Source organism: Argiope bruennichi, chromosome 8, assembly GCF_947563725.1.
Source record: "Argiope bruennichi chromosome 8, qqArgBrue1.1, whole genome shotgun sequence".
NCBI lineage: Eukaryota > Metazoa > Arthropoda > Arachnida > Araneae > Araneidae > Argiope > Argiope bruennichi.
In genome coordinates, this window is record NC_079158.1 from 20,557,856 (window position 1) to 20,578,514 (window position 20,659).

At 29.4% G+C, this 20,659-nt stretch overlaps 1 protein-coding gene across 1 annotated transcript; it reads left to right on the forward strand.

Moving 5' to 3' along the window:
• The first annotated feature begins 34 nt into the window (after nt 1–34).
• Nucleotides 35–19,779, forward strand: LOC129981571 (uncharacterized). Its single transcript, XM_056092469.1, has 9 exons — nt 35–410; nt 3,295–3,427; nt 5,589–5,730; nt 11,028–11,166; nt 13,323–13,500; nt 14,448–14,614; nt 15,637–15,734; nt 17,345–17,491; nt 19,419–19,779. Exons 2-9 carry the CDS (start codon nt 3,311–3,313, stop codon nt 19,646–19,648), a joined length of 1,218 nt encoding a protein of 405 aa, XP_055948444.1. The 5' UTR covers nt 35–410; nt 3,295–3,310; the 3' UTR covers nt 19,649–19,779.
• Nucleotides 19,780–20,659: the final 880 nt, after the last annotated feature.

Here is a 20,659-nt window from a genome sequence, read left to right on the forward strand (position 1 = left end):
CTATTTTATCATAAGATCATAAATCATAACATTCTATCCATAGAGATTAGATATTGATGATGACATCTAAAAAAATTCAATATTCCACAAAGTTTTCATATTCGCTTAATAATTATCTAATCAAATCGTAATCGTAATTTGACCTTCCCTAAATTTCCACATAGAATTTCTAGTAATATACAAGATGATGAAACAGACTTTTGGTTATGTTAGACAGATAACAATTTATTGATAAAAAAGTTCATTGGGCTTTTCGAATTTCAGAAATCATCAGAAATGAATCATTTAGGAGAAAGATAATCCCACGATAAATCTTTAAAAGGATCAATTAAATCAGTTATTTAACTCCAATTTTCAATGCAATTGTAAACGAAGAGTTCCTTAAGAGCAATAATTTGTCTCTGCCTTAAGTAAGATGTTATATTTATTTTATTCATTCGATATTATTAGTGATTAGAATTAAGAGCATAATATTAAAATTATGTAATTAAATTGCTTATGTATTAATTCTACTTTTGGAATATCTATTTGTATCGAAACAAGTACATCATCCTAAGCTTTCATTTTTTTCAACTCGAAGAATTTTTCAAGAATTAAAACAGCTTATCTGGAAATATCAAGGTCATGGAAAAGATACCATATAAATTGAACGACTTTCTTGAAATTTATTTGCAAAATATTGTAAATAATTGGATTGGAAATTCGATTTGAAGAAAATTACTTTCTAATATTTTTTTTATTTCTAAGAATGGATATTTTAATTTGTACGTAATATATATTTAATATACTTGTCGGATAATGAATATATAATTCTAGTTTCTTTTTTAGTAATTTTCTTATTCTAAAGACAAATTTTCTAATACTTATCTTCAAATAATATTCTTAATTTCTTACTTTTAATTACTTTTTTTATCAAAAATATGGATATCAAAACAAAATTATAAATTTTTGATAGAAATATTCTAACTGAATTTTTATCAGATTTATAATATATTTTAACTTTTAATAAATATTCATAATTTTTTCCTGTCCTTTTATTATATCATAATTTCATTATAATATTGCTAGATTTCCAATAAAAAAAATTTAATTAATCACTCTTTAATGCAATAATAAAAGCGTGTTGAAACCTTATTATTTTATTTTATTTTTATTATTATGCTTGATTTTTAGAATATTTCATACATCAGTATAACAAATACTATGAAATCTAAAAATTAATATTCTTTAAATTCAAATATAGATTTCGTCATGTCTTGAAATCAATTTTTAGTTAAATTAAATGTTAATTAATAATTGAAATCTCTAAAATTACTAAAATATTCTATTATCTTAATGAATTAACTTCCCAAAATTCAGATGAGTAATTGTTTAAAAAAATCGATTACAAAATCCAATCATTACTAATATGAAACATGGAAATTTGAACAAAAGCGTTCGAAAATCAAATTTAATTATGTTCTTTCGTACTTGAAATTTAAGCAAAAGTATTTAAAGGTGAAAATTAACTATCAGTTTTTCCTTATCATAAACTTGAGATCAGAAAGTGAGCATACTAACGTATTCTGGATATGAAAACTATTTCCATAACTAAATTAAAACTTGATTGATTAATTTACTTAATTAAGTTTTGATTATGCGATATGTTCCATTTGGTAATAAATTTATGGGGGGTTGACTGACGATTACACAGTATTTATCATAATGAATTATACAATGAATCATAATGAATTATGAAATATATTATATAATGATAAGCAAAAGATAATCAAAAATAAACATAATTTAAACGCCTATTCATAAAAAGTGTAACATGATGTTTTAGACTCTGACTGTCTTTCTTGTCTTCATTTCACCAAATTGCATCAGTTATTGCATTCTACCCACAACGATTTATATATCACTTAATTTTCAGAAAGAATATTTCTTTATGAGTCTTATGCCAATTCTTTAGAGAACTTGTTTTTTTTTTTCATTCCATTTTCACGTGCCGAATTTTCTGCTACATAATTTACAGAAAGTATTACAGTTTAAAAACATTATCATGTTGAAAAAGTTTTTAAAATGCACTTTTATTGATATTAAATATGGAAAAGAATATTAAAAAATACAAAATAAATATATTATCAACACTTTTCTCACCAGTTAAACATGTATTAATTTCCACTATTTTGTTATAATGTTACCAAAATGCATATCAAAATAGAAAGCGTTATCTTAACTGTCTCTCTCTGTACCAATAACAGCCATGAATGTGTGTTTGTCTATGTTTATATGTTGTCGCTCTACAGGGCAGAACATTAGACCTAGGTCTGCCAAATTTGGCAGAGATGGAATTTGGTAGATGGAAATTTAAGAGAGATTTTTTTAAGTTTTAATTAATTAGAAATTGAAGGAAATTTTGGCGGTTTTTCATCCTTAATGTATTCGAAATTAACGTTTATTTAATTACAGCTTACTGTAATAAATTTGACAGTTTTAAAGATATTCAAATCGTCTGTATTGTTTACTACAAATATAGGTAAAAAACGGTATAGTACAGATATAGGTAAAAAACTTCCAATAATGAGAATTTTTTTATTTAAAGTAAGTTTTTAATCTAGTTTTTGAAATTTGTTGAGCATATAATTAAAGTTTAGCTTACAAGTAATCAATATTGAAAAATATTTTAAGTGCTACCATTTAAAAGAACTGCTCTATTTTAATGTTATATAATTGGATATAAAATACATCGTTTGAATAATGTTTTCTTATTGTAGTGCATTGAATTTTTTTTCTACAATAGGAAACATTTTTATTGAATATTTTTTAGTTATTACTCAAACTACATATAAAATATATTCTGTAGTACACATGAACTTCTAGAGTGAGTGATTTTACTTCCTTCCATTAAATTTTGAATAAAAATATTTAGTTTCGACAAGATATTATTAGTATTGTATTAGTTCCGTTTTTCAAATTAAAATTTTATATAAGATGATAAAAAAAATTTTAAAAATACTGCGTGCGATGAACGAAACCGTGTAAAGCTTTTAAAGTAGTACGTGTTAAAAAACGTACAAATTTTAAATTTAAAGAGCATTGTTGAAGAGCAAGTGACATTAAATATTTAATTGAAAACTTTAACAATCTTTAATCCAGGCGAACCAGCCGGTCGCCAAAGGCGTAAAATCATGAATAAATCCCAGTTTCATTCTCCAGTAAGTGGATAAATAATTAAATAGAACTTACCAATGTTTTCTGTACATTAAAACATTTTCTTAAGGTTACTTTTTTTTTCCTTTATTATTCTAGTAACTCGAATTCTAGAATGGACACGTACGATTTATGCATCATCGGAGCTGGTATGTTTGGATCTTCGGCCGCCAGGCATGCGTCCGCCAACCCCTGTTTGAAAGTTTGCTTAATTGGTCCTGAAGAGCCAAAGGTAATCAATAATAAAGGTCTTCAAAAATACTTTTAGGCAATTGGTTTTGCTTTTGATAAATGATTTTTAAAACCTATTTCATTGCTGATTCCAAAAATGAAACAGTTTTTTTTTCCAAATCATAAGATTTTTTTCCGTAAACTATTTCATAATTTAGGAAAAATAGCTCAAATCAAATTATTTTGACACTTTCATTTTAATTTAATCATTTATTAAGTGCATTTATATCCTAGCTCTATCATGATAAGTTCTGAAAAAATTTGCAATTGCTCAAAGTACTGTTTCCTCAAATTCTCAAAACGTTACACTTTTCATGAACTGAACTTTGGATCTAAATTTTGTAAATTATAATCCAATAATGAATGGGCAAAATTACATACTACATCTTGGGATACATTACATATTACATGCTAAACAAAATGTAAATGTTGGAATGCATGTTACTGCTAACATTTTTTAATCAATAGATTTGAAATTTGAATTTTTTCTAAATTTTCTCTCGTTTAGTTCCTATTTAGCAGAAAATTTGCATTCTTAATAATTTTTCTGGTGTCAGATCCAACGATTACTCCTTCATTCTATTTTGTTTTTAATAAATTTAGGAACGGTTCTAAGAAGGTATTTGAAGTATTCTTGTCGTATTGATAATGAGTGAGGAAATTTCTTTATAAGATTTAATTTCATATGAAATTTTGGAAATAAAAGCCGTTTTTCTCTTTAATCTATTTTTGTTTTTTCTTTCTTCTAAATCAAACTTTCTAAGACACATTTCATAATTTATGTGATGCGCGAAGATTGTTTTGATCCCTCGACTTCAAGTAAAAATACACTTTTTCCACAAAATCTGAAATGTTTCTTTGCTTCTTTTTGTTTAATTTATACTGAAAAAATATAGCCGAAACAATCAGATGAATTAACACATCTTCTAGAAACTGTTTCTCTCTATGATAATGCAAAGGAAATGTAGGATAATGCAAAGGAAATGTATTCAAAACTCGGAATTATACACACATCTACATACCCGAGTAAAAAAGACATCAATGGCGGAGTACAAAAAGTAGCAGAAAAGGGAAAAGGAATGATAAAAAGGGGGAGGGGGGAGTATAAAAGAGGAAAGACTTGCCCGCATGTTCTTGATCCGGTTTTAGACTGGTTTTTCTGACTTAACTACTGTGTTTATCAGATAGTTTAACGGTTTAGAAAAAATAACCTAAATAAATAAAAAATTATTCTTCCTCTGACGGAATTTATATAAAATAAATTATTACTTAAAAGCTATAAATATATTAAATAGGTTCAGATAAATAATATTGCATTGCTCTTAAATATAAGAATTTTGAATTCATTTGTCCACTTGATTTTTGGTAAAGGTGTAGGCAAAGTAAGGATGACTAATCCAATAATTCAGCATCCAAAACACTATAAGATAATTTTAAGAGGATTTTTTTTTTCATTGTAGACCTTTATAATCAGTGCTATAACTTCCAACCCCCCCCCCTTCGTTTTTGCAGCATGAATTTTACAATAATCTTATCTGCTTATGTAATAACATAGTATATAAACGTAGAAATTTGATAATTAAATGCATTTCAGAGAGAATTCTGATGTACTTATTATGACTTCTATTTAACTAAATTAGTTTTATATTCATAAAAATCAACACTCATATCCACATACAGCAGAACTAAAGTTATTAAATTCTGCATATGTACGGAACCAATATACTCTATTATTTTTCAGGACTTAATTATCAGTTAATTGATTAATTTAATTAAATTTTGATACCTTATAAGTGTCTTCACCTGATAGAGGATTAAAGGAAACTGATTTTAGGGTTACATAATCTTTTAATAAATTATAAATTAAAAGCTACATAGAAGCAAATATTTTAATTAAAATAAATACTGCTAAAAAGTAGTATTTGTTTTATTAATAATTATATTATAATAATTAATAAATATTTTATTAATAGTTATATAATTATAATTATATACTTTTATTTATAATTATATTAAAAGTAGTATATTATTTTATAAATACTACTAAAAATTGCTTTAAAAAAGATGTCCTTAAAATTTTTGTTTAAGAAATGTATTTTGGCAAAGCTAGTTTTTTTTTTTTTTTCAAAAGTTAAAGATACATATATTTTTTTACTTTATAGATAGAAGAATATAATTCTCGAGAAATATTTAGTTCTTATTATGACGAAGGTAGGGTTGTTCTTGTTGCAGAACGCGATCCAGCAATTCAGGTTTTATCCAAGCATTCAATCAACAGATTTAGAGAGACAGAGAAGTTATCAGGTAAGCAATAATAGCTTTAAAAGAGTCGTGTTTTTTTAAAAGCAGAATTCATAATATATTTCTAATATCAGAAATATCTTTTGTTGAGGCTCTTTCGTCAGTGTTATTTAATGTTTGCAGAATGCGGAGTACAACTGATTTAAAGCGCTTGGGGTAACAGCACAGATGACGTCCTCGGCATCTGAACCATTTTTCAAAATCACGATTCTTCTGAAAATAGCTCAATGCTGCTTCAAAACAAAATTTTAATATATCAAAACCGAACAAAGTGAGAATATACGTTTGAAACTTTGGCATGAAGAATGTTAGCAAATGTTCACATTTCACCTAATATACAATATAATAGTAAATGAAAAAAATGAGTTGCATGTTAATTGATCACATTCGAAGTGAAGAAAATCGTTTTATATTGACTTGTAAGTTGTGCCTATTTACGTATTTAAGAATGATTTACTACGTCATATTCTTAATTCTATACTAATTTAATGAATTTTCTTTTCTAATTATACATAATTCTATGACTTTACGATGAAATCACTTAGAGTTGCATACTAAGAAATTTCAAAATATTTTCCGAACGGTTTTTACAATTTCAACCACCAGTAAATTATTCTACCTATGCTTTAAACTGGCGGGAGTGGAATTTCCAAACTTTTTTAGCAAATTAAAAATTTGCTAAAAATATTATTTCACTCAACCTGTCTTATGAAATTATTGACCTTGGGCAAAGCCTTCAATGCCAAGGGTACTGGCATTCTTTTTTCGCACATAAGAGTGATGTACATCATAGTATAGTAAAGGAAACAAGCACTTGTGTATAACATCCATGGCATTGAAATTTTTTATCCTTGGAAAACACTATCGTGGGACTTTGGTCGCTTAATAAATAGCATGGTATTAATCCATGGGCTCCAAAATTCTACATACTACTTAAATCGTCATCACAAGATAACATACCATATTTCATTTATTTTTTATATCATTCGTCTTTCCGTTATTGAGATTATATAAATGCAAACGAAAGTACAGACCGTAGAAACAGTTACCCCTTCAAATGATTTGGATCAAAATTAGATATAGATCTATATTTGATGATAATTTGTGCACCAAATTTTATGTGTCTCACTGTTTACTTTTTATAGTTATCTTGCTGATTTGAAATCAAATTTGCTATAAATAGATTTCACTTATAATTTAATAGAAATATGCAAATTTGATGTATATATATCAAATACCAAATTTCATTCTTCTTTCATAAATATTTTCCGAGTTATCTAGTTTACACACCAACAGACATAATTTTAAAAAATTTGCTTTTTGGTTTTTAGAAATGTCTCAAAGGGATAGATTCGCCTTAATCTCGGGTTTTGAATTTTTTTATGATTGCAATATTTTCTGTTTGAATAACTTCATTTACGAGAAAGTGATAAAAAGAAAAGGCCCTCCTCTTGACTTTCTCATATATTTCCACAATTTATGTCTTGTACACCAGTGAAGGAAACCGGGTATGTCTGTTTGACTTTATGTTAGCCAAAAAGATGCATGACAGATTGTCTATTTATGACACTAGGGCCAGTACAAACCAAGCTGCGACAAATGCATGCTTTTTAAGGACAAATAAAGTCGTAATTGGTATGAATTAACAGTATAGAAAAGTAAAAAGGGTCTGAAAGTAATGAGAAATCAAATATTATACAGGAAACCAATCTCACGAACAAATGAGAGACCGGTAGTATGCCTGATTCGCCTAGCACTTTCTCAAATTAGAGTATATCTTCCCGAAATATTTTGAACTTAAAAATTGGCATTTAGTTCATTCACATAAAATAAATCGGACAAAGAGGATTATACCACATCTTGAGTATGATGGATTTGAATCTGAATGAAGCAAATATTTATGAGCGAAATATGTGTGGCCAAGGCGAAATCTTGCAAGAATAATGCTTAGCGAATGGTTGAGACAACTTGCTTTAAATTCAGGCACAGAGGTTGAATGAAGTGCAACTTATTATTTAACTGTCAATCGCATGTACATTTTCATTCAAGAAGTGAGTAAATGACCGAATGAATAAAAAATGTTTTGATTTACCTACAATTTTGATATCAAGATTGCATTTCAAATTTTATTCATTTAACTTAATTCGCTGATTAATTAAAAGCATTCGTTTAAATTAATTAAAAGCATTCACTACTCGGGAATGGATATACCAAAATATATTTACTCTTTTTTTACAAGTCTCGATCCGTAATTAAATACAAACACCGTTTTCTAACAAAAAATTATATATAATGGAATCTCGCTTAACAAGCATAATTCAGTCCCAAATCTTAATCATTATGTGAAACACTCGTTAATTGAAACATTTTTCCCATAAGAATCTATTTAAAATAGGACAATGCGTTTCCTTTAAAAAAACCACAAAAACATATTTAAAAATAATGTAATTTATTATTTACAAATATGCTTTTTTAACAAGAAAATTGTCTAAAGTCATTTGTTTTTGGCTCCAATTCAAAATTTAGCGAAAATGAGGCTCGCATTACCGTTAAATATATTTGTAATGCGTATGTTACGGCCATATCAGAGTGATGCTTTTCTATATACAATTTTCATCGCTTTCAGCATTTCTCTTATTTCCTTGGAAGGTTGTTTCTTCTTTGCATCGGTTATTTCCTCTTCTCCAGACAAATCCTTGCTGCAGTTTTTTGCTGTCCGAAACTCTTCAGTAATTATGGCTATATTTTTCCACAAGCTCATCAATGTCATTGTTATCCACCTCTAACCCCATAACCTTGGATGGATTTAAATCTCCTCAATTAAAGTTCTAAAGGGCACTTGTTCAAAACCCTCGGGGTTCCGTTCCACAGAGCCATCCGGCCAAAACTACTTCCATGTAGGCACAGGGGCTCTCTTCAAGCAAACTCTCAAAACAGATTAATATAAACAACCCAGCATTCTTCTCGTTTTGTGAAACATTACTCGTATACGCGAGTCACTTTTGCACATAATTTGCTTCTTATGCGATGTTCGTTGAGGAATGTTTTTGACTGCATTTTACACATCAATCCAACTGCTTTTTTTTTTCAGTTTTAGTTATATTAACGTGCCGTTGTAAAACAACACTAGGGCTATTTTAGGACAGGACCTCGTAATTTTGAACCGTGGTCAGATGACGAGAATGACATCTGATCTGACACCCCCCCCCCCTCTCCACACCAGCGGGAGGACGTTTGGCGCTGACGGATTTAACGATGATTCTTTGGTGGAATCGGGTCTCGAACCTAAAACCCTACAGCTCACAAACCGAGAGCTTACCACCAGATCACCGCGGCCTCATCAATCCAACTGCATTCTTGAGTTTCGTATCCACTGGCTCTCGAATGGCCAAAAGACACGATTTCCGTCAATAAATTTCATCCACAGTTTGAAGTGAACCACTTTTTGATGTGAACCGCATCACCGAAGAGGTAGAAACTTTGATGCACTTTTTTAACAAGGCATCGACAGGAAACCTAATCCTCAACCAGCATTATTGCAGATTGGATAGCATTAAAAATCTTTTGTTTTTCCTTAGAAATAGCCAAAAAGAAATGAGTTTTATTGCTTTTCTTTTCAAATTACATGGACAAGTCATTGTACTTGTTATATCTCCTTGACAATTCTTATGATTTCATTTTTTAATCGATTTATAGTTTCTACTATTTGAATTCAGACATTAGTTTAATTAATAAGCTTACTTGGATTTTTTTTCTCAAATAGTTTTTTTAATAACATTTTTATGAAGCTATTGCAGAAAGTCTCAGATACGAATATTTTTCTTTTGAAGGTTGAAATAGAGGATGCGGCATATAATTAGTATTTTGAATCCGTTTTTCATTTATTTAGGATTACAGTAATCCCAGATCAGTTCATATCCCTTTTTGCCATTAATGTAGACAGCCTTCACTACAGCACCAGTCCATCCTTAAATCAACACTACAGCTACAACCTCATATAAGTCCAAACTTAAGTCCATCAGCAGACTTATAAACAAGAAAAAGACGCTCCATCGTCTAACCAGGTTCCTGGCTTCGGCGAGATCCATTCTCAGATCCAAAAAGAGATAGTTTGTTTGTTTTGTTTGTTTGTGGTTTAATGGCGCAAGAACCAGTCCAAAAAGAGAGAGAGAGAGAGATTTATCTCAAATAAAATCACGAATTAATCGCTGATTAGTAAGCAGAAAACTCAACAAATCGCAGTTGAAATCATCCAACGCACTTTTTAATAGTAAAGAACAAAATATGAGAAACAATCGCTACTAATTTAACAGTTCATATTCGAAAACAATGGAATGGTCCGTTGTTTGATTCTTAAACAATATGAGGCTAAACAGGCAACGATACTAGTGGTTTTTTCTAACATTTCTAAATCTATTCAGCGATACTTCCTCGAACAATCCAATTTATGAAGTCGCATTCTATTGAGTATTCATCAAAAATTAACAGAATTATGCCAAGAAGCATAAAAATATTCAACTCCAATATGAAAAGCCATCTGTTCTCTACCAAATTTGTCAGAAAGTATAGATCCTCAGTAAAAAATTAAATATATTGTGAATCAAATTTTATTCTACGTAAATGATGAAATAATTAATTCCTAAATTTTAAAAAGAGATCATTGATAGATAAAAATTCACATATGCCCAATATTGCATTTATATTAAAATTATTTTATAGTTCTAGAACATTAGCATATTTTGATTTCCCTCACACAGTATATATTTAGTCACCTTCCCACAAAGCCAGTAATGCCTTTTATCAATAAAGGATTTCAAATTAAATATATTCAGCAAAATAAATTTAATAGTACTTGCTGAATATTGAATTCATATCATTTCTAACTAAAACCCTTTATGCAAACTGATTTGCTTTCTTTAACAAATCTTCGTAATTAATTTTTCTCTTCAGAAAATAAATATTGCATTAAAAATTGGTGAGTTGAAGTGTCACCCTGAACTAGATTTCAACCAAAGGGCATTGTGGTACATTTTTTATACATATATTGTGATGCATATACATTGTGATATATACTGAAGTTATATTAAAGTTATTGATTTGAATCAAATTTTGAACAAAATTGATTCAAAGGAATTTTTGTCTATTTGCTGATTTAAAAAGTGTGTTTTTCAAACTCGGGGAATTTTGAAGCTTGAAGAGACATCAATATCTCAAAGTCGTGTTTTTAACTACAATGTTTTCATTTTGAATGCATCATATGCACGCAAAATATATTACTAACGCCGAGATCTACTTTTTAGGAATTAAATTCTATCATCCAGTTGGAACGTTGCTGGCTGGAGAAAAAGGAAGCCCGCTTCTTCTAAGTTGGTTAGGTGAACTGAAAATGAATCGAGTTCCCTTCATCGATTTGTCTCAAGCAGAATCACTAAATAAAAGGTAGATTCAATTTGTTGATGAAAAATCCATTGCCACTATGGGTCATTGCATTTCACATTCAATTAAAACGGCATGCAAAATTAGAACTAGTACCCATGGTGATTGTCGTTGTTATAAGAAAAGGAATATGACAGGCCGAAAATGTCAAACAATGTTAGTAATTAGATGATATACTTAGTTACGTTTCGTCATGCCATACTGACTGGACGAGAAGTAGCTTATGAAGGGCTAGGAATACCCGGATAAATATTTTTTTTTTCTCCCACAGTCTTCAGTGACTTAGAAAGTATAAATGACGGTCGGGATTTCACAGTATTTCTTAAACTTTTCGTCATATTTTGCATCATAAAATGAGGCAAAGGCTTTAAAGTTTTTATCAATGGCAGGCCCTAAGACCTGGTTCTTCTCTATCTCTTCAACCTTGCCCCTTTGCTTGTAATGGTACTGATAGCTAAGAGGCTCCTTTTAGTTAAACTTTCATTTAGAAAAAAAGGTAACTTTTAACTTATGAATGAAAAAAGAGTTCGTATCAATAAATTCTTGCCAGATAATTTCAATTCGTGTATAGTACACAAGTTGAAGTTCCGTTTATTATAGTTCTCAGACCCTCTAAACGGAGTTTAAGACCAGAGTTAAACTTTCGGAATACTTCCAGCAGCGTATAAAAATATATCCATATGCAGATAGAAATGCAAAATTTAACATAATAATTAGTTTGAAAATGTATTGAAGATAAGTCTTTGAAATTTCAGATACAAGCAAAAAAATCTAAAATATACTAAATAATAATAATAATTCAAGTTTTTCTCACTGATTAATTTAATTATTATTCAAAATTATCCAGAAAAAGTTTGGTTTCGGAAAATAATTAATAACTGATATCTCTTTCAAGTTTCTCTTTAATCCAAATTAATTAGAATTTATCTAAATTTTTTTATTGCTAGTCCTGGTTCTCAAAAATGTGGACTAACATATCTGAACAAATTAATTTTCGGTTAACTTACCGGGATTTTTATACGTCACTTTTCAGTAATGATTTTTTTTGTAGTAGATATCTTAACTTCTATTTTCTAATGAACATACTTGCCAGTGAAAATACTTCTCTACAGTTTCTTGTATCACTGAAAAAAGGGCACATATTTGTAAATTATTCTAAGGAGAAGAGTGACGCGGATTTGCCTTTGAATATGCTCTGCAAAACTCTCTATTATGAATATTACGCACAATAGAGCATGATTTGAGAAATACGAAATAGATTTTCAAACGTATTAGAAAACAGTAAAGAGACATTTCAAGAAAACATAATGCATCTTGTTTTTTAAAAAATTAAAAGAAAATAATTTGTTTTTACATAAATAATGAAGTCATAACAATCTTTATTCCACAATCAAACAATCTTTATCCAGCAGGCAAATATAAAATATTTAAAAAAATACCTACTTTTGAAGTACTATTTTTTTCTTTTTAAATATTTTTATTTCATTGCGATGTGAAATATATATGAATATTGTTTTCATTCTACGTGTATTAATTTTAGAATATTTGTTAGTGATATCTTATATAATAATATTTATTTTTAAAAAAACTCTTGTACATATACTTATGTAATTAACGACAACATCCAAACAAATGCAACTGATATAAAATGATCCTAAAAGCAATTGACTGACTAATGTACCCGCTGTCTCTAGTAGTCAAGGTAGGATATTCATTTCGTTACCACAGTCTTCAACTGCAAAAATTGATAAAAATATTGCAGGTTGATTATTGAATTAATTTTAAATGCATTCATTGATTCAAAAGATTTCTTTAGCACTTACATTTACTCTGAAAAACATTTTCTTGCTTTACTAACGAAAAAGAGCTTCATCATAAAAAAAGGCATAAATTTAAAATTACTAGTAAAATATTCCAATTAATTTACAATGGTAACATTTTTTAAAGCGCATAAGGAAAATTCAACTATTTCCATTGTAAAATGACGAAAACAATTTTCTAAAATAAAAGATCTTTAAAAAAGTAAGACAGACACTGTCCACCGTACTTCAAAGATTTAAATTCTACTATTAATATATTTTAAGAATATTATCTGAAATATCAATCTTTAATGATTGTCGTCGTATTAAGTGTAAAGAATCGTTTTTGTTCCTGCCTAGATATCCATTTCTGAGACTAGAAGAATGTTTCCATCCATTCCTTGACAACAGTGGAGCCGGTCACATAAGCCCTCGCAACCTCGTCGAGGCTCAGAAAAAGTTGGCGAAGATGCAAGGTTGCCATTTGATAAATGAGGTCGTCCAAGAGGTATCAGAAAATGATTCTGGAGAGCACAAGGTAAGAATTCAAAATTTATTTTAAGAATACTGTTTCTATATTCCAAACCCTTACAATCTCATCGCGAGTATCAAGGTCTTACACTCTTTCGGATAAGCAAGTCGTCAATGGCACACCAGAACAGGCCATACTTTTACATGGCTGTATAAAAAAAAGCATAACATGCCAACAAGTAGTATCATGTACCTGTGCGTACAATCGCAAGGAGCATCGACATTTATAACTCAAGAGTCGCAATGTCTTCATTATTAGATGTGTAATTCATCTTTCTGTGACAATTCACGTTACCACTTTTGCTATTCCAATATAAGAAAAGAGTGAACTTGAAGTTTTGTGTGAAACTCTGAAAATTTGGCACTGAGATATTACGCATGGTGGAGCTAGATTACGTTAATACGACCAGTTATTCGAGTGGCATGCCCGCTCCAAGAGTGAAAGAAGACAACGAGACATCCATCACAAAGATCGAACGCGAATCACAGAATGGGCAAGAAGCACTTCACTATTGAACCTGGCCCAATCGGCTATGCAAATTTTACCCTAGAAGACCGGTTTCTGTTTCAAACCAGGGATGAAGGGTGTAAAATGAGTTATCGCTAATGTTGTTCTCACTTAAATCTCGTTTGAAACAGAAACCGACCCTCCAGGATAAAATTTGCACGGCCGGTTCGGCCGGATCAGTACCGAAAGAGTCAAGAAGCAGACTTTCAAGATACATTCTGTAGGAACAGGTTATTGCGATGTAAGGAGATTGTTTTGAAAAGGGCAGTTTGTCCTTTTAAAATAATCACAGTACAAATCAGCACAAAGACAAAATATTTCCTTTTATTGCAAACCCAACTCGGATAATCTTTATAGAAATCACTATTTTTTCCTCTCTCTTGTGTCATTTTATAAATTATTGTATACTTATTGCTTCATTAAAAAATTATTTGTTATTCATTCAGATTTTAACAGAAAGTGGAAGAATAATAAGAGCTAAAAGAGTTTTATTTTGCACGGGGGCATTTACGAAATTCAAAAAGCTTGGCCTACCTCAGCACTTAAAGATCGCTGTGCACAAGGAAACAGCAGCACTGCTGGAAGTTCCTGATGATGAAAGGGAAAGATTGAGGTGAAAAAAATTAATTTTGATCATTCTTTAACTTCGCTTCCATCCATTTATTTTTTAATACTTGATTGGTTTCGTGTATGTAATTATAGAATCTTTCAATTTTCATTCCTTTCCAGATACCCTATACAGTTTTCAAATTTTGTAACTTCTGTGAGGTCGGTTCCTTTTATATACTATTTAGTGTTGTGACAGACAAATATCTCTCTTAGGAGTTTTCTTCTCAGAAAATATTCAGTGAAACAATGCTTTCAAAATATCTCTCGGAAATATATGGCGTTTAAAAAAGTGTACCAGTGATTTGATATGAAAATCTTTTGGCCTTCATGTGACCAGGTGTGGACAACTGGAGAAATCGTTATAGTGGTTGTTGAAATGGTTTTTTAAATTTGCTAATTATTTTAGGTATACAGATGATGGCGGAGGGCATCTATATTTTATATATAACAAAAAAGAAATCAGAAGCAATTTTTCATTAAAAGAAGAAAGTATGAAATTGTATGCAAAATCTTCATTCTTGATCTTTAACAATGGGAAAACATACTATTAAATATTTAATAAAATAATAAAAGTTGTTTAAATTTCATTGCTACAAGAACGAGATATTGAAGTAAAAACTTTCAAAATACACCGAAATGTTAATATCTAATATGGCATAGCTTGCCAATGAGTTTATATTCACCAATTTTTATATGCCAATTATATTCACCTAATTATTGGCTTTCAAATTAACATTTGTTTCAAACCATACAAAATCTCCTGTCAGTAGAATGGCTTTCTTGTCAGGATATCTAGCATTTTGATTATTTCAAACAATATTCTGCACTGAATCCATTTATTGCTTAAATAATGGATGAGAACTATAGCATCTACTTTGAATAAGTTATTCGTACATTTTGAAAGCAGTTACATGTTTGTTTGTTTTTTATTTACTCGGAAAAAGACGAGGTCATATTCATTAACATTAAGTAGAAAAAACTATTATTTTATTTTCTGTGCATAATTGTTCTTAATTTTATTTTCAGTTCTATGCCAACAATTATGATGTACAAAAAAGAAATAGAGGACATGCCTCCAAGTACAACTGGAACGTACATTCTTCCTCCAATCCTTTATCCCGATGGTAATTTTTTCTTTCTTATAAGTAATTTTAGATGTCCGATATTCTGCAATAAAGTAACTTTGGTCTTATAAATAAAACGATATCCATCTGTCAGTATTAATTGCACCAGCCCTTTTATTCGAATCTTGAGTCGAATAACGTCGAATTTTGAACTATTAAAACTAATTATCACCTTTGTCGAATGAGCATTCTGTCAACCCGTGATTTGTTTAACATCTTCGCGGCATTTGGCAGCACATTTATTTGTTAACATCTTTGCGGCTTCAGAATCATAACTTGTTTCACCAAAATATTCTTGAAAATAGGCTAAGAGTCAAATGCATATCAGATACAAGCAATAAATATTTGGATGGAAAAATAGCAAGAGAGCTTTAAAGAAAAGTTTAAAGAGAAAGTAGAAGCTTTCGGGATTTATATAACTTTGGAAGGGAAATTTGTTGATAAATCATTTTAATTTTATTGCATGCAAATAGGGCTTCATAGGGAAATAGGAATCCATCGCTCAACTCAGAAGTTAAAGTGAAGCATCAGCTCGAGTTATTAGAAAATAATTAAATTTAAAACTTAAATATATTAAAATTGTTCCATGTTCACTCACACACACACATAGGGTGTTCCAAAAATGTGGTAAACTCGTTTATTTCTTTCATTATTACGACTAATATATATAATTCCTATCAGAAAATTGTGTTAAATAAGATGGGAAAATGCATGAAAAGGCTTTAAATCAGTCGACACTGATTATAATTTTTGAAGAAGATTAAATTTTATTCGCCCTTAATAATGTTGAAATAATTACTAAAATGCATAGCATTCACCCATGCACATACAGATCCTTTTCTCACCTTTCTGTCAACAAAATTCACAGAGATATGTTTATTTCTACATTTAGAGGGGTGTATCCCAAACTTAGACTGAAATATTTATTTCAGAAATAAATTTTATTCAATACATAAAAGTTACCGTAAATCATTATTTGACTAGTAGTTTATCATTCAAACATCATGACTTGAAAGAACTCTTGTCTTGCGAAGAACGATGGAGAGAAAGACACTATTTCCAAAGAACAATGTTGGTGAATTTCATTTGATACTGCACTAGCTATGGAGAGAGATCTCAATCATTCGATTTATACTGGATTGATAAAATAGCCAAATGGCGGATTTTATAATTGCAGCACGGATTTATTAGGTGATCAGATAGAAGTCAATCTCACCATTAGGTGCAGTCAATAAACAGCGAGGTAGAGGCTATTTCATATAATGTATTTAATGAAATTCAAAAGTATTGTTCACAGTTGCTTAGACATTTATTCAATTGTATCATTAGTCCCACAATGCCAAGTTCTTAAAAATCCTTTGCCTGACTTTTGAACCGTTGCAATGAACACCTTGATTTCATCGTCCGTTTTAAACCATTGTTCCTGCAATGACTTTTTAGCTCATCGAAGAGTAGCAATGGAAGTAGATATGGAAGTAGCTAGGAGACAAATCTTTGTTATAAGGTGATGGGCTCAGAGCTTCTCATTTGAACTTCTGAAGACGTTCTTTTGTTAATATATTTTTCTTTAATTTTATCTTCATTTCAAATTCAAAATTTTTATTTTTCAGGAAAATATTACTTAAAAATTGGACCAATGGGACATCAGAGAAATTCTGAGTTAACCACACTCCAAGAAGCAAAGGAATGGTACAGTGACCCTGGAGACTCCGAAGTCATGGAAAAAATGTCTAGGCTCATTTTCAAAATTATACCGAGTAAGAATTCGGGTCGAGTCCATTTCATTTCCTTCCCTTCAGTAATAGAATTAAAGTCATTTTTGTTACAACTATAAAATGAATAGATTATAAAGATTGTACCGTGTGTTTATAAATCTATACTCATCTATTTTATATCTTACTTGACATTCAAAAAGTTTAAAACGAATGATTTGATATACTATTGTCTCGAAATATCTATGTAAAGTGAAAAAATTGGGAAACTCAGTTCTACTGTTGAAAATAGATTAAGAAGCAAGAAATATTTCATTTTAATGCAAATAACATCTCGAGATATACCGTTTGAAGCACTCATGCTATAAATTAATCCATAATATCGAAAAATTCGTTCGGATAAACAAATCGAATGATTAAGTGTGTGTATGTGTGCGTGAGAAAGTGAGTGAGTGTGTGTGTATGTGTGTGGTATGTGTGAATGAGCAAATCAAATCCTTCTTTTTTATTCACATTTTTTTTTTAAATTTCATTTCATTCGTCAGAAAAACAATCATATATATTGATTTCTTTTTTATGACATGTTGAAATTTAACATGTCATAAAAAAGAGTGTGTGTGTGTGTGTGTATGCATTACTACTTTTTCAATGAACTATAAGAGGGTTGTTTTTTTTTGTGCCAAAGAAATAGACATCAGATTGTGCTAAAGTGTGCTGCATTTCCTTAAATCATTTAAACACTTTACAAGGCAAATATTTTAAATAATTTTTATAAGCATGTTTAATATTATTGCTTTTTAACAATGCAATACATTTTTTATAAATAAAACTTATTTGTTATAAAGCTACTTTTTGCAACAAAATTTATTCAGAATTTGAGAACTATTATCCATTGATAAACAACTAGTTAAAATTGAATTCTTAATTTTTTTTGGGGGGGGGAGGGGAGTCAATAGATTTGATTGTTTAAGAATCTTTCATTGATTTTTGCTCTCAAAAATTTTCAATCAATGAATCAAGAATTTTAACAATTTTTAAACTATTTTAACAATTGATATTATGTAAAAGCTTCAGAAATTCCTATATTGGACTTCGATATGTGATGGGAATGATATTAAAAAATTATGATACCAAACAAGATTTATTTTTAAGTATACAGACTTATTATGCAGAATATCTTTAAAATTCTGCTAACTTATCTTTCAAATTCTTTTTAAATATATCAGTTACTTTGGAATGTAGTTAGGATATATTTAGAACTTTTATGAATATTCCATGATATTCCTTGGTCCTTGATTATTCTCTTAATATGTGCAATCTCGTAATAATTCCTTTATTTAAATCTACTTATCGATTTACTTCTTCTTTAAGTGTTTACAGAGTATTTCTTCCAATAGTCCCATGAATAAAGGAGTTTATTTACTTCTTCTTTAAATGTTTTCAAAGTATTTCTTCCAATAGTCCCATGAATAAAGGAGTTTATTTACTTCTTTTTACACATGCATCTGTTTAAGAACTTTTTTTTTTTTTTTTGTTTAAACTGGCTTACTTCATATTTTCAAGGAAGGAAATCGATTTTTCATTTATTTCTTTATTACATGAATTTATTTTTAGAACTTAATCGTCACGTAATCGGTTATTTTAATTCAATTGTTATTCTACACGAATGGCCAAATGTGTGAAAACATTTTTTTTTTTTCAGTGGTGTCAATTTGAGAACAATTTATTACAGAGATTCAAAAATATTTAAAATAACATTTCAATACCAATTTACATTTTTATTTTATAAATTAAAAATGAATAAATTATTAAGAAATAATAATAAGTAAATAACTAACAAAAAATTCTACTTTCTAGTAGTATTAGTAGAGTGATTTTAAAAGTTATTTCTATTAATATTAAAAACAAAATTTAACCATTAAATGCATCTAAGCTCTCGATTTTATTGAAGGACATTGTCTTTGTTTTCCAGATTTGAAGGTCACAGACGTGCGTAGTAAGACGTGCATCACGTGTGACAGCCCACCCCATCTGCCATACATAGATCGAATAACACCAACAGTGACCATCGCAGTCGTGGGTAATGGATTGGGTGCAACAACATGTGACGAAATAGGAAGGATAGCGTCTGAGCTTAGTGTGACGGGAAAATGGGATTCAGAATTGCCGAAGTCTCTTTTTGAAGCCATTTATGATCAATGATAAATCAATACTTTTGTTTATTATAAAAAGAACAATGCGCTGGGTTTTTTTTTCTATTATAAATAATTTTTGAAATAGAATGCATTTTTTATTATTAAGTGATTTCCCATTATTGGGTTTTATTATATTATCACGGGTAAATTATTTAAAAGAAATAAAACATGAAATCTAAATGAAGGATTTTATAATATTTTATATTCTTCAACACCTTATTAATTAATTAAGTAGGAAAAAAATGTTCATTGCTATTTTTGGAAAAAAAAATCTCGCATTTTTTTTTAAACTAATTACCAACTAAGCGAAATGTCGGGGTTTTTTTGTTATAGTTTTATAAAAATTTGCCACACAAAGTTTTTATCATCATCTTAATATTCAGTACATTATCATTCCTACTATACAAATTTAAATGCCATTGTTTGGCTTAAATTTAATGATTTTTAAATTATAAATTGCTCTATAAGGTAGTTTGTTTTCTGACTTTAATGCACTGATTTTTATTTCATTATATTGAAATTTAAACCAATTTCACCATTTCTACAAATACTTAAACGTAAATTTCCTTTTGGAACTAAAGACTAAAATGCAAAAAAAAATGGTTATTTTTTGCACATTTGATTTTAGAATACATTTTCATTATAAAACATGTTCAATTTACCGATAAGGATGATATTATTATTATTTTACATTCGATGTTATTACCTTACTATTACATTTGATTTGATATTATTACATTTGATGTTGACTTCGGAAAAAAATTGATGCAAAAAAATACATGATGTAGCACTTCTTTTTCTCCTTGAGCAGAGAACGTCCCCTTGTGGCGTTTTTCAGAAGACAAGCAGTTGGATGGCAGACCTGCATCCTGAGGTCGACTTTTTCCCTGTGCGCAACCCTTGCGTTAACGCCGAATGCTTTCGGCTGGAAACGGTGGAATCCCTCCACTATACTGCATTCTTTCACCTAATTTTCTATGTGTGTGTAATAATAAGTGTTTGTAAATTTTGTAGTGTA

Bases quoted from the DNA above. Each gene is read 5' to 3' on its own strand.
- LOC129981571 (XM_056092469.1), top strand. From the start codon at position 3,311: ATGGACACGTACGATTTATGCATCATCGGAGCTGGTATGTTTGGATCT. The intron at 3,428-5,588 runs GTAATCAATAAT...TTTACTTTATAG, and splicing joins TTGGTCCTGAAGAGCCAAAG to ATAGAAGAATATAATTCTCG. The intron at 11,167-13,322 runs GTAGATTCAATT...GTTCCTGCCTAG, and splicing joins GCAGAATCACTAAATAAAAG to ATATCCATTTCTGAGACTAG.